The 15,227-nt window shown below is 39.0% G+C and overlaps 1 protein-coding gene across 6 annotated transcripts in view; it reads left to right on the top strand.

The window, feature by feature from the left end:
• Window positions 1-11,980, top strand: part of dgkh (diacylglycerol kinase, eta) — a 72,714-nt gene extending 60,734 nt beyond the window's left edge. For 3 of the 6 annotated variants that reach the window (XM_061723240.1, XM_061723238.1, XM_061723243.1), the window contains 9 exons: window positions 975-1,088; window positions 1,176-1,310; window positions 1,477-1,637; window positions 1,729-1,834; window positions 3,483-3,575; window positions 3,678-3,797; window positions 5,254-5,359; window positions 6,443-6,573; window positions 10,508-11,980. In XM_061723240.1, coding sequence (XP_061579224.1) covers window positions 975-1,088; window positions 1,176-1,310; window positions 1,477-1,637; window positions 1,729-1,834; window positions 3,483-3,575; window positions 3,678-3,797; window positions 5,254-5,359; window positions 6,443-6,573; window positions 10,508-10,594 — 1,053 coding nt within the window. In that variant the 3' untranslated portion in view covers window positions 10,595-11,980. Of the gene's footprint in view, window positions 1-974; window positions 1,089-1,175; window positions 1,311-1,476; window positions 1,638-1,728; window positions 1,835-3,482; window positions 3,576-3,677; window positions 3,798-5,231; window positions 5,360-6,442; window positions 6,574-10,507 lie in introns of all 6 variants that reach the window. The other 3 variants (XM_061723239.1, XM_061723241.1, XM_061723242.1) reach the window with 3 other exon arrangements.
• Window positions 11,981-15,227: the final 3,247 nt, after the last annotated feature.

Genomic DNA, 15,227 nt, shown 5'->3' with positions numbered 1-15,227 from the left:
AAACACAGACTCATAGAATGTAATCAAAGTTTCCTCTTTTGCTTGAATAAATCAGAGGCGTCGACACTCAGTGGCTCATTTGTGGTTTCGGAATGAAATCAAATAATCACCTGACAACGAAGACGAATGCTAGAACGAGTGTTTAAGCTCGGTTTACAGATACACTTCTCGTTTCCATCTCGTGGCTTGAGTCTCACTTTTCACAGAGTTTTTTATACCCTTTTCAGAGTTTCTTTTCTTTTGAGAACCTGTTAATTCCTTTGGTCAAAGACTGAGATTTAATTCTTCAGTTTATACTAAATGTTTATATTTATTTTAGCTATTTGATGAAATTAATTTGTTTTTAATTTTGTTTTATTTTTAGTGAGTACATTTTATCAGGATTCTCTTTTTTAATTTATCTTTCATTTGTCTTGGAGGTTGCAGTTATTTATTTAAAATTTTCTTACTTGTTTCTTTACTTTAAGTTTTATTGAACTAAAGGGATGGATAGCCAATCACTCGAGTCCCCGCCCCCTTCCACATTCCCAGTTAAAGAAATAAAACAGTTTTGAACTGCATTTCATTAACGTCCTCTCATTTTTTCCTACATCGACTTACTGTTCAGTATTTGCAGGTACTTACTATATCATATAAATATTAGCTGAGTTTAAGCCAGCTTTCAACACCTCTGCTGCTCTTAGGGGCTTCAAGACGTGACAAATGTCACTTTGTCCTTTAGTGACACACGTGAAACATGTGATCCTTCACAGCCTGAGTGATACAGTGTAACATCATCCCTATCCTGGGAGGTAGTTACTGGATGTGACCCCAATTCTCTCACTATATTGTCACCCTAAGAGGACTGAGAGGAACACTTCGTTTTTTTTTAGGAGAATGACCATGTCTAGATTCTAGAAATGCTGCACACAACATTAGCTTGTACTACAAATCTAACACCGACGTCTCATGAATTTCTTTTTGCTGCTGTGCAGATCTTTTGTGCGCCATCGTTTGATGATAAGATCCTGGAAGTTGTGGCCGTATTTGGGAGCATGCAGATGGCTGTGTCCAGAGTCATCAAGCTGCAACACCACCGCATAGCACAGGTGAGCAGACACGCAAACAGCATCCGGAGTTCACAATGCAAATCGGTATCCAGGAATCTGATCCGATCCCTCTGCCTGAATCATCAGTGTCGGACGGTGAAGATCACCATCCTGGGGGACGAGGGGGTTCCAATCCAAGTGGATGGGGAGGCCTGGATACAGCCTCCTGGAGTCATCAAGATCCAGCACAAGAACAGAGCACAGATGCTCACCAGAGACCGGGTGAGGAGGATGGTGGAGTGGGGAGGATGAGTGGGCTTTGTGTGGAAAAGGCCTGGAAACTTTGTATAATAGAGATAAAAGAGACCGGAATTTCTCGAGGGTTGACGATCATGCTTTTTTTTCTTCATTTGTTTTGATCCTTTGTCTGCTCCGTTTCTTCCTGCAGGCGTTTGAGAACACGCTGAAGTCATGGGAGGACAAGCTGAAGTACGACAAGCCTCCTCTGCGGCCTCACCTCTACCCACAGCAGTCTGTGGATCTGGCTACAGAGGAGGAAGCTGCCCTGGTGCAAATGTGTGCCCGAGCTGCAGAGGAGCTCATCACAAGGTAACTGTGTCCCGCCATCACTGTAGGCCATCAGTTTGAAAATGCTCAGGCTTTGAATAAAGCCCGCTGACTGCGCTTTGTCAAATCACAGGATTTGTGAGGCTGCAAAGACCAACGGGCTTTTGGAGCAGGAGCTGGCTCACGCTGTTAATGCCGCGTCTCACGCCATCAACAAAACGCACCCAAAGTTCCCAGAGGTGAGCCATCAACGCAAATATGACAACATTCTGGGCTTTTTTCAATGGGTTGCATTTTGGAGTTCATAGGCCATGAAGTCTTAATGGAGGGTCTATGATGCTCTTTGGCAAAAATATTACAGAAATAAAGTATAGCAGCTCTCTTTTCAGCATATTTTTACAGCTCCAGTTTTAGTAGGTGAGGCCAGCAACTCACCTTGACTCTACCCATTTCTTCTGCAGAGTATGCATTATTTGAAAGCGGCGTTGCAGTGTTGTGCTACCCACGATTGTTAGATGGATGGACGGGGGTAAAACAAATGCTGTGGCTGGATAATTCTCCCCTAATCTTAGTCTGTGATGTCACAGAACCATGCAAATCCCAACAGCCTACTGAATGACATATTTTCACACTCAGCCTGTCCAAAACTAAGGTTCCAGGTTTGAGTTTATGTTAGAGCTTTTATTTTGGTAGTCACGGCAGACACCCAAGTATATCCAATCAAGCACAGAAAATGTTTATTTCATTAGCTGTCCCCTCTAAAATGAGTTTAAGTTAACACAATAACGTTTTCATCCATCTCCGCAGCTATTTGAGGCCAACCAATGGCATGTAATGCAATACTACAGCATAAGCTACAACCACGTGTCCATTTTCATTGCTGCTGAATCTTTCTTTTTTGACATTATGAGAATTTACATTAAAAAAAAGAAATGACAAAAACAATAGCAGTAATAGTAATAGTACTATTGCAACAACACTTTTAGGACATGACACACACACATACTGTACATGAGGTTGTTTCTTCTTAATACAGTTATTCATTTAAGAATTTCCATCAGTCTTTCTGAATAATTCTTTGTCTTTCAGATTTGCTCCAGATGTAATATATTTCCTAATTCATTTAACCATATATCAGATGTTGGGGATGTGAATAGGGAGATGGGCTTCAAACGCTTGGGTGGTTCCAAACAAGGCAGCTGCAGGGGAAAGAAGGCCTCGGACGAACTAATAAATAAATAGATAAAAGAGGCGGGTAACACTGTACAAAAAGGCTTTATTCCGAAGTGGCTAAATGTGCATTTTTTTATTTCACATAGAGGCAAAGCTTCTGGGAATACAGTGTCTTATGTTACCTCTTTGGACAAAAAGATAATCTGTGAAGAACTTTGAACTTTATGAATTCATGCTTGGCTTTTTTTATTAATATGATATTTTTCCACACTTGCGTCGTAATTTTGATACCCACTTCTATTAGTGAATTAGACAAAGCTCTGCAGGAAACTGCTGAAACGAGGTGTCTCTACGGGTTCGGAGGGAACTAGAATGTTCACTGTGGTCAGCAGGTGGCGCTAGAGGCCACGTTTGAAACCAATTGGCACAAAGTAAACCAGTGGTTCAGGGGTTAGTTTACATTAAGTATGAACAGTCATCAAACAATTTTAACAAACTAGAAATACACAAAAAAAAATCCACTTCACGATGAAATGTTTTGTATACGTGGCGTTCTACAGCTTGTACCTTTTTTGTGTTGTTTGATATTAAAGCTGAGTGATTAAAACAGCTACTAGCACTGTTTTATAAAGTATGGGGGTTTTTTCTGCACGTATTGAACATGTGGTGTGATGTTTATACTGGGACTGAGTCATGGTTGTGTTTCCTCTCCAGAGCCTGACGAGGAACACGGCCATTGAGGTGGCCAGCACCGTCAAGGCGCTCTACAATGAGACCGAGTCTCTCTTGTTGGGCCGAGTCTCTTTGGTGAGTCCTGATTGTTCATCACCTGCTGTTAAGACCTTGTTAAAACATTAAAGGGTTATTTTAGGACTCTATTGTTGACTTTTTTTCCTGCTCCTCCTGCAGCAACTGGACCCACCGGAGGAGGAGCATCTGTCCAGTGCTCTGCAGAGCGTGGAGTTGGAACTGGGCAAACTGGGAGAAATCCCCTGGCTCTACCACATCCTTCAGCCCAACGATGAGGAGGTAAGCCATCTCAGAGAGCACACATGCACGCTCCATTTCTGCATCAACGGTGTGTCGCATTTTATTTCTGTCTCATAACTCAAATCTGTCTATAAATGTCAACAGTGATGTGAACAACTAAAAGAGCATCTTCTGCTTTTAGTCATTATTTATGGTCAAAATTCTTCAAAAATGACTGAGAAAGTGAGAAAATAGAATTTCCAAACAGGTTTTTATAAAGTTATGGCAAGGATTCAATTCAATCAGGTAAGGATGTCAGCAAGCATCTACCAGACATCCATACAGTCACCAGTCAAAAGAAAACTGGGACAGAAGTCCAGAGACTGCTAGAGCTTAGACAACACTTCTAAAAAACGATAAATATTCCTTCAAATAAAATGAATAATTTAAGATGAAAAACTCCTTTATGTGTAAAAGGGGATTGTATTTGTTTTCTAATCAGTAACACAGGAAAAAAAAATGAAAGTGAAATTTTATTTTCTCACTTGACTTTCAGGATTCAGTTGATCTGCGTCTAAATTAAAATCATGAGCTTCTGCTTTCACAAACAAATCAGAGGCTTCTTGTGTCCATCATTCACATGTTGACAATGTTGGCTGGAAAAATTAAGTAAAGTCCTCCTTTAGACCAACGCCTTCACCGAAGGTGAAGATCTCAGAAGAAAGGTCAAGAGTGGAGGATTTGAATAAAGCTGGGGATCTTTAAAGTGATCTCAGAGAGGAGAGGTCTTCATCACTTCACAGAAAGACAGAAAAACTCAGCTCTGAATATCAGTTAATATGCATTTGATTATTTATGTCAAATGCTTTTGCTCTGAAGCTTTTTTAACTCATGAAATTGATGTTGTTTGGCAAAAACATGAGCCACAACATGTAGCTTAATATCCACATGGAAGCATGTGAGGCATGGTGGAAGCAACACAATGTTTTCAATAAAAACACAATAAATGGGTAGTGTTATTGGCTTAAACACAAAACGCCTGTCTATCTTTGTGCTTAGATGAAGGTCAGATATTGTTTAATGACAAATGAATGCAAATATACAGTTACTTCCAAGGAACTCGCATCATTTCTTCTTCAACTGTGTTTGATGCGTGATTCGATGCAGGTTGTACGCTGAGGAAAAAGAGCCAGATGATTGTAGGTTATTGTTTCTAAGCTGCATCGGTTTTTTTTTTTCCTCCAGCATTGTCAACTTTTGGGAGGTTTTGTTGAAAGAAGTCAAGAAAGATTTGTGTATGAAAAGCTGAAGAACATCATGATTGCATGTTCCTGTTCCTCTGACTGAGATCACGTTATCAATGCTAAAAATAAATACAAATGTTCACATCCTGGGTTATTGTTTTTTTCTTTTTGATTTTTTGTCTACAAAACACTGTTAAATGTCGCATGGCTGAAGGTGTCGAGAGCTGAGTAGCTAAATGAAAGGCTATAGGTTCACTCTGCTTATGTACCAGGACCACTCTCTGGGTTACGGCAAGAGGAACAGTCGCAGCAGCATGTTCCGCATAGTTCCCAAGTTCAAGAAGGAGAAGGCGGCCAAGAAGACGAGCCCTCAGTCAGGTAGGGCCACTTTACCGTCAGTGCTGAGCAGACAGGGTTGCTGCACCTGCTCAGGAAGTCGAGCTGGGCAGGTTTCAAAACAGAAAACCGAATGGCACGGATTTCATTTTTTTTCCTTTCTTTAGCAAAGCAGTTAAACCAACTCTCACACGACATGTTAAGATTTTGAAAAACTTGCTGGAGGTGCTGCCATCCATTGTTCTTCCATTAATACCATGAGGCAGTGGAAGACCAATGCCTGGACTAAACCTGACATGCACCAAAGCAAACTGGGCTCTTTCGATCCACACAATCAAGGTGTTACTGCACTGTGATCCCCTGAGTCAAAACGCAAAGGATGGATGTGTGTTTGAGGTGTTACATCCCACAGTATGAACCCAGCCTTCAACTTGCACCCTCTTTCCTCCATCCATGCCCCCATCCAGTTGCCAACGTGATCTAGGAAGGCACAGAGTCTGTGCAACATGGAGAAGCCTGCAGGGATTCGTCGGTTCTAATGAGTCAGAATGAAACCATTTCTTAGAACGTCAGCATCGTCCTTCCAGAAGACCGAAATGCTGCAGCATACTGGGTGGCTTTAGATCTTAAATCTGACTTTGCAGGCTCGGCCCTGCTTAGTCAGGCTGAACTTCCTGCAGACCACACAGGCTTCCACCTTCCTGCACCTCCTACTTTTTCTGTGTTCTGACAACGGTTGATCAAATGCATGACCCCCCCCCATCCAAGTCTTCCCCAAACACGGCCTTGTTCTGACCAACTTTAAGTGTCTTCCTCCTCCGCCAGCTGCCGCCACTGCTTTCTCTCTTCCCTTCTTCCGATGCCCCCCCACCCTCCTTCTTCTCCACCCCGTGATTTTCCACAAGTTGTGCCCATCTGTGAGGTTGCGATGACACATTCACATCTGTGTGGGAAAGAGCATGTGTGAGTGGGTCTGAGATTCAGGTGGAGCTGTACGTGGTGGTGGGCGCTCTGAGCCTCTCTCTGCTCTGCTTTGTGTGTGTGCACGTATGCGTGTGTGCGTGTGTGTGTGTGTGTGTGTGTGTGTGTGTGTGCGTGTGTGCGTGTGTGTGTGTGTGTGTGTAGTGGAGAGATGGGGCACAGAGGAGGTGGGCGTCTGGCTGGAACAGCTGAGTCTGGGGGAGTACAGAGACACTTTCATCCGACACGACATCCGCGGCTCGGAGCTCCTGCACCTGGAGAGGAGGGACCTGAAGGTACACACACACACACACACACACACACAAACACATACACTTGTTAACTCCCCTCAGTGAATTGGTGTGAAACCTCTCCTCCAATCAGTTCTTTCTCTGTGTCTCTTGTCGTGCTGCGACGCTCTTGCCCTGTAACCCATTCGATGCCTCCCTGTTTCTGCCACCTCTCGTGCTGCGCTGCATCGCTCTGCTTGGCTTTTACCGTCTGGTTGTTGCTTGGTGAAGGTGACTTGTTCTAACCCACTAACACTGTGCATCTGCTGAAGAGGAGGGAAGCCTAGAAGTGGGAAGTCCAAACTGAGCTGGACTGGTTGTAGAAGTTCAAAATGATGTAGCAAGGTGAAACTTGTGCTTCAGATCAACCAAAAATATTTCATTAAATTACTGTGGGTATGGGAGACGTTTGGGAAATGACTTCCAATAATTTTCTCATCACACAAGAGAGAAGAGCGTAATGTGTGATGGATGCAAAACAGATTGGTGCAACTTAAAACAGGCAAAAAAAAAACTTTTGTCTTCTACCACCACAGTTTCCCAGAAAATGAACAGTATGGAAGTGTTTACTTTCTACTTTTATGTTTCAGAATATGCTGCCTGTGGACAACATAAAACGTTTACATCCAGATACGACAAAAACCACTAACAAGAGACATACTGAAGCCTGACAGAGACCCATTTTTTTAAGTTATATTTTGTGCAATTATTATATTGGACTTCTCTTACAAATGGATTGAATTAATTTCCCTTTGGGAAAAATAAAGTATTTTTGAATTTAAAGAATAAACAACAAAAGAAATAAACAAGCAAAAACTAAATTCAGAATTTCAGAGCATAGATTTGCATGTCCGAAGTAACTACCAACTCAAACTCCTAATATGACACAGTTGTGCCACTTTGTTTTGGACAAATTTGTCTGAAATGTTTCCAAGACACCCAAAGTAGTTTTACAATGTCCTCATCTTTATGGACACCTGGCTTCATTTTATGCAGCACTATCTGTTTTTTACAAGTGTGTGGTGGGAAATTGAAAAGCTGATTTAAAAAAAGGCATCATCCATGGAAGAGTAGAGTGGACTGGAGGTGAGATGCTAACTGCTGGGAACGGAGCCGAAAAGACATGGTTGTAAAGGTTGTTTTACTACTGTATTCCTGAGGTATTTCTGTCAAAGTAAGCCAGAAACATTTCATTAGAAACTCAGGAAATGTTGTTAACTTTTGAAAAACAAACGTCTCAATTAAGTCTCCTTTGATTAAATTGTTAAAGTTGTAGGTTGTTCAGATTAACTGGTGAAAGGTTCATGTGAAGTACATTTCCAAATTTTACAAACATTCTCACCCCTCACAATCTATGAGGTAAAATTGGGCAACAAAACAATGAGCTCCCCATTATTATTGAACATTAAAGTTGTTGTGCACAATCACCACGACCTGATTTTTTTTTTTTTTTTCATGGAAGAACTACTTAGAATAAAACTGTAACAGCCTCCAGGGCCCCTCCCACTCAGATCACAGACCCTTTGAAGTGTTGCCATGAGGCAGATGCAGATTGACAATAAACTCAAGAAAGAACTTGCACTTTTTTTTGCCAGAACGTCATATTTTGCGGTAAATGCTGCTATAACTTATTTACAAGTACAGTATCCTTCATATGCTTTTACATCATTACAATATTTGTTTGCTTTTGCTGTTTTATGGATGTGGATTCATCTGGTTTATATCACTGTTTTATTTATATCATTAGAAATGTACAACTTTTACAAGCGCTTAACTTTTTTTATGTTCGATTAATGTACAAATAGGAATGACATACATGTTCATTGCAGATGTACAATGATGTTAAATTAAATGTACAATTCTTATAGGCACAGATGAGTTTTGGATGATGAAGTTAGGATTAACCCTGTAATGCTGCATATATCATATTTGATACATGAATTTTTGAGACATCTCTACCAGCCCCATAATAACAAATAAAAAAACAAACAATAAATTCAAAAGTACATAAAATTATCCAATGTATCCATAATGATACAACAATTATTATTTAGAAACTGTTATAGAATTGGGAACTATTACATTTTAATTTCAATATATAATAAACACAAAAAATTGGGAATTTATGTGTATGATTTTGAATGCAAGGCATAATGAAGTGGAATCCAAAATCTCTAGAACATTTAAAAGTACATTTAATTTTCCAGACTTGTAGAGGCCTTTATCATGCTAACGTTAGTGTAAGTTTCAGTCCACAGCCACAAACGCTGCTTAAGCATATCAGTAGCCTGACATATTTATAAATCCATCCATAGTGTTGGCTTGCAAATGGATTTATAATTGCACCCTTTTCTCAATTTTATTCAAATGTAAATTGCTTCTATAAAATTTGATGCCGGTGATGACGGAATATTTGCAGAATAGTGTGTAGAAAAAGATTTCTAGAGTAACCTGAAGAGTTATAACGTAGCATATTTTCCCCCTGGGATATTAAAGTTTTTTGATTGATTGATTGATTGATTGATTGATTGATTGATTGATTGATTGATTGATTGATTGATAACACAGTGCAGAGACACGTTTTCACACCAGCGTATCCAGGATGTCACTATAAAGGAGTGTCTATGCACCCAAATATTAAATGGACATTTCTTCAGCAATGTTACTGTTTCATAATTGTTTTGTTCTTTAGGTCCTCCACAAAAAAATAGCCTAAATAAATGTGAATTCAGTTTGTGGTGGTGTGGGGTTTCTGCTTGAAGGCCGTTTTTAGATACTAGTTGTAGCGACAATATTTATGTGACATTTTATTTTCAGTTCTTTCACAGACAGACACAACAAGTGAAGCAAATGTTGATTTATTTGATTCTTTTCCAAGTAAAACACATGGCAAGTAAGTTTCAGGTCCTTCCCTTTTTGGTTCCCAGGGTGCTACTCTGTGAATAAGAGAGGACTTATTAGTGATTTTGTGCAGCTATGATCATTTTTGTCCTCCTGGCACTGTTTCCTGAACTACTCCCTCACACCTCCCCCTGCAGCTGAGCAGAAACCACACACCACAACACAGTTGTTTTAAATCAATAATCCTGCAGAAGCCATTAAGATGTTTGCTGCTGTCTCATGGACTGTCTTGAGGAAAAGGGATCCATCTAGTGAACATCATTGACATTAGTTAGGTGTCTAAATAGGCTTTAAAGAAGACAAAACCCACACGTCTCACACCCTGCTCACCCGATTCGTGACTTCTGTACTGATTAAAATTATAACTCTCCTCTGACCGTGAGATATCCAAACAATCAGAAATAATATATGGATCTGAAAAAATAGTTAATTCATTCTCTTAAATCTTTTAGTTCGTTTTATTAAAGTGAATGAATTAAATGCCTTAAATATGAATGAGCTGTATTCTGTATGAATGAAAGGTGGACTGACTGGACATGGGTATATGCTTTACATGACTTTACCTCAAAATAAAAGCTTGTAAACCATATTTGCAATGCTGCAGTATGAAATGCTTTGTTTTAGTTCCTGTCTCGTCTAGGTCCCTCTGGAAAGTCCCACTTTCATCTGACTGATTATTTCTGACCCAGAATACAGTAGTTTAATGCAGTTGTTGAGTCTTTGTTTGGCACATGCAAAGCAGCCATTCAAGTATTCACTGTAAACGATGATGTCATTAAGTAACAGAGGAAAATACTGGACCGCAAAGAAGTGTTTTTTGGAAGATCACAAACAACATACTCACATAGGATAAGTTAATTTGATGTTTTTCTTGCAAATATTTTTCCATCCTAAAGAGCAATACAAGACAGAAAGAAATGAGAAAAAAATCATGATATGACCTCTTGAAATGCCCTAAAGGTCGGTGTTTAGTCATTGATGTGGAGCAGAGCTTTCTCTGGGTGTTTATAATGTGTTGGTTTTTCTTGTTGGTTCTCAGGATTTGGGGATATCGAAAGTGGGTCATATGAAGAGAATTCTCCAGGGAACTAAGGACCTGGCCAAGGCCTCAATGGTTGACCTCTAACCTGGAAGCAAAAACTGCCAGAGATGACAAGTACTCCCTTAAGGTGACTGGACGCATTTGGTAGCACAGAAGACAGTGAGGAGGTTTTCAAGGAGAGCTGGATTTTTAATCCCTCTACTGAGAAAAGGTGAATGTGGTGCGGTGAACAAGATCCATTTGCGTGTTTGTGCTTGGTGCCAAAATGACACTCAAGGATGCCGATGGAAGTGTGAAGGGAAGTCATGGATCTTCACAGCAACAAAAAAGCCATTTCTAAGTTAATAACCACTCATAGCACATGACCAGGTATGCAACTAATCATAAGTGACGACTAGATCTCTGAGTTGTAGTCACAAACTAGTAGCAAAACTAAAACTTCCATGATTGTGGGGTTCAGCTTCAGTCCAGTTTGGCAGTGCAATCTGCAGATGCAATAAAGCATTTAAAGCAGCCTTTGGGTTTCCTTACAGAACATGAACATCACCATCTTATTCTTGGTGTTAATGTTGAAGTTATGGGATGCTGTCGCATGCTATGCTTGCTCAACTTTAAGTATCTTTAACTGCATGATTAAGTGACATGATTTTTTTGGTGTGTGCGTGTGTGTGTGTGTGCGCGCAAAGTAACACTTGAACAAGTTTTACATGACTTAAGTATTATGATGCCATTTGCTACTACTGAAAGCATCCTTTTTGGTCAAAATCAAATCTTTATTTTGTTTTGTTTTTTTTTTTGCTTTAAAGCTTTATTTTGTTTGCATGACAATGATGTGTCAAGTTCTTTTGTCAAGTGCCATACTTTGAGTCATTTAGTGTAAAATGTGCTTTATTGGTAGTCATAAGATTTAAATGAGATATGGCTAAATGGAGTTAGTATCTGTAAGTTGACATCTTTTCTGTGGATGTGAAATCAGTACCAAAATGAATGTCTAAGAAAACACATTGACCAGATTATTTTGTTCAGACTCTTATTTAATAGACCGGTAAAGTCTTAAGTCTTACTTCCATATAAGACGGGGAAAAGATTAGTTTTAGCCAAGGAGAAAGTATAATTGTTGGTCAGGCGCCTACCACACATATTGTAGGGTTCTTAAAATTTTTAAGGAATACTTTAAGGCACTTTTCACTTCTTGCTTTATGCAAGTGGAAATCCTCATATCATTACATAGAATTTAAAAAAAGAAATTCACCTCAACTTTGTACCTTTTTGGCAGTTTGACACAGTATTTAACACTAATAGCTGTAAGATATCAGTTTTGAATAAGTAATGGGGCAGTTGATCTGCAGCCTGCATCGCGTCGTTCAAGTGCAGCTTTTCTTCAATTTACAAATGAGATGTTGATAGGACACTACTTTTACCTGTTAGTTTCTAAGACTGGTGGCATTACAGGGTATATTTCTATGTGTGATGCTAAGTTTATATATATATATATATATATATATATATATATATATATATATATATATATATATATATATATATATATATATATATATATATATATATATATATATATATGCACTGTACATACAGTATACAAGTGTATGCAAACAATGTTTGTAAGTGTTGTAGTCTAATACAATTGTAGTTTGCTGACATGGCATGCATTGTCAACAACTCACACATTTGATTGTGTATATTACACCATAACAATTGTGTACTTTTGATTTTGTTCCAATCTCTTGTACATGATAACTCTGTTGTATTCTAATGATGGTGCAATATTTGATCTCTTATTTTGATACTGTCTGAAGCTTTTTGACATGTTGTTTCTCAATGGGGGGAAAAATATATTGAAAGGGGTGGGGTTTTATTCTTCTCTTCTTTTTTTCTCCCTTTGTATACGAATAGTCCTCAATGTTTGAACATTTTCAACGCTAGACCCACAGACGCTAGACTGCTTTTTCTTACAGACCCAAATTTCTTCCATATGGTTCCCACGTTTGTAGTTTTGCTCCTCTGTGCTTCCAGGATGATGATGGATAGATTGGGTTAGATGGTTAGATTGATGACGGGACTGTTGTGCGATTGTGTATCACTGTGTTTTTGTGTGCATGTACAACAACAGTGAGATCTTGTAAACTATCATGCAAATATGAGAAAAAGTACACCCTTATTCACTTTTAAAGTGTCATGGATCAGGAAGTCAAAAAAGGTCCATATCATGTCTTTAAAAATGAGGTCAATAAAACCTCAGTTTGACAACACAATGACAAAGACTAAGCTAAAATGCAGAAGCAGTGTGTGGAAAGCCTAAGTACACCCGTACTGCTTCTGTAGGAACTAAGGTGGTAAGTAGCAGCCAGATCATCAGCAAGTCAGAGCAGCTGTATGAAACTGGGATTTTTAGCTTGCAGGTCTGGAGCATTCCGGTGTGTTACATCAATTCAAAGGAGGAAATACGTGAGCGATGTTATTAGAAAAAAACATTTGTACAAGCTTATTCGTCTGGGGAGAGTCTGTGAGAATTGTTATTTACCGGTAGAAAACATTTAATATCCACCCGAGCAAGTTCACCCTGAGGTGCAAACTTCCAGTTCTCAGAGAAGTTGTATCAAAACCCAAGAGTGACCTTTCAGACTCTTCGGGCAATTGTTTGCATATGAAATGTAAAAGTACATGACGGTAAAAACACAATTACAATCGTAAATGTATGGTCTTTTTCGATGGGGGTTTGCGAGGAGAAGGCGCTCTCAGAAAAACGTGTCAACATGGCTTAGGTTTGAAAAGTTAGATCTGAATAAACTACAAGGTCTCTCTAACCATTTCCTTTGGACCAAGGGGAGATGTTTGGCCACAAAACACAGCACCATGTTTGGTGAAAACCATCCAGAGCATATCAGCACAAACACTCATACAGATATCAGATTATATCAGATCATCTGAGGTTTTTTTTACTTTTGCAGCCAGAGGTCCTGAGCACCTTGTAGCCATTTAGCTGATCATAAACTCTTCTATATGCCTAAGTATTGTATAATCGAATGTGACACTGTCAGTCCAACATTAGTTCATGTAATAGAAGAATTTGAATCCCAAAAACACACAACAAACCTGCAAAAGAACATCTGAAAAGAGTAGATTTCCAGGTGTTGTGAAAGCCTTTCCAAAGTCAGGACCTCCACCTGATTGAAATGCTGTGGCGGGACCTTAAAAGAGCTGCGTAGAACACAAATGTTGGCAAACAGAAGCAACTGTCTAAGGGTGAGAAACCCAAAAGTCCTCCACAAGGATGTGGGAGACTGATAAAACCATCTATGAAACAATTAGTTATCTTAATACTATTAAAGATGGTTCTGCAAGCTTCTGAATCCTGAAGCGTTTTGAGTCTTTCATGCAATGGTTCTGCACTATGGCATAGTTTTATTTGATAAAAACAGTTTAATACGTACTGTGCTGTTCATCTTAGGTTTTATTTATTTCATTTTAAAACCTGACTTTTTTTTTGTTGTTTCTTTTTCACATAACTCAACAATCATATTTTTCATTCAAAAGAAATTTTTCACTTTGGCCTTTTTGTTTCATAGTTTTTTCTCCCCAACCTGTTGTAAAATCTAACAATATGAAAGAGTGGAGCTTTTAAAGTAGATGCAGGATGTGACCGAATCAAGGGCATGTAATGTTTCTAAATCTCCACAAGAGGGAGAACTCGCATATCTCATGTTTTAAAGTCCCACATTGAACACCTTTTATCTTCCAGTTGCTTATGCCGACAGTCACTTCATCTTGTCATTCTGCTCATCAGCAGGAAGAAATTAACAAATCAAATTCCAATGCAAGATCAGTACTTTCATGTACGTATGCATGTGTGCTGTACTTAATCCTGCAGCCAGAGAACTGTTCAATCTACCAATTTATAATCCACTTCATCGATTCGCTCTGATCCTAGTGAACCTCAAACTCACAGAGTACATATGGTCCCATGCTCTTTATTAGTTCAGATTTTATTACATAATCAAACTTTTAGCATATGTTTAAATGTTAAAGCTTTTCTGTTGTGTCTCCGGACAGTTTTGAACTGCTCTTAACCTTGCGTCGCTCATGAAGTTTAACCTCACATCACATTACTCCATCACGCCAGACACCAAAACTGAGCAAAACATCGTTCTGCAGCTCTCCAGCAGAGTCACTCTACATTCTGCATGTCTTAATGATGCGCGAGCACTTCAACTTTCCGTTAAAGAAAAGAAAAAAGAAAAAAAAAAAGGAATGTTTTCCAGTGGTCTGTAAAAAAAAAATACAAAATAATGCTGCAAACTGCCTGGTTTTCTAAAACCACCAAAACCCATGCAAGGATCTCAAAAAGACAGATTAACTCGTAGTCTTTGACATGGTTTTCAAAGTGAGGGGGGAGTTTAATTTGTTTACATTATGTTTACAATGGCACAGTTTTAATTTTTAAGAATATATATGTAGCTATAGACAATATTTGCATATTTATTGCCTAAGGTTAATGATTTGATGTGTATTGTGTTTTCACATTTGGGATATAATGTTACAGTTGTCACCTGTATTATCTGGATGATTTTGGTAAAGTAGTTGATCATTTTTATGACTACTATAAGTGACTGTTTTCTGTGCCTTTTTATGGTTAGAATGCATGGTTAACTATTTATTACAATTTGGAGTCACCAAGATGTGTATTTTTGTATTCTGA

Source organism: Cololabis saira, chromosome 6 (assembly GCF_033807715.1).
Source record: "Cololabis saira isolate AMF1-May2022 chromosome 6, fColSai1.1, whole genome shotgun sequence".
Taxonomy (NCBI): domain Eukaryota; kingdom Metazoa; phylum Chordata; class Actinopteri; order Beloniformes; family Belonidae; genus Cololabis; species Cololabis saira.
This window is presented reverse-complemented; position numbering and strand designations above follow the sequence as displayed.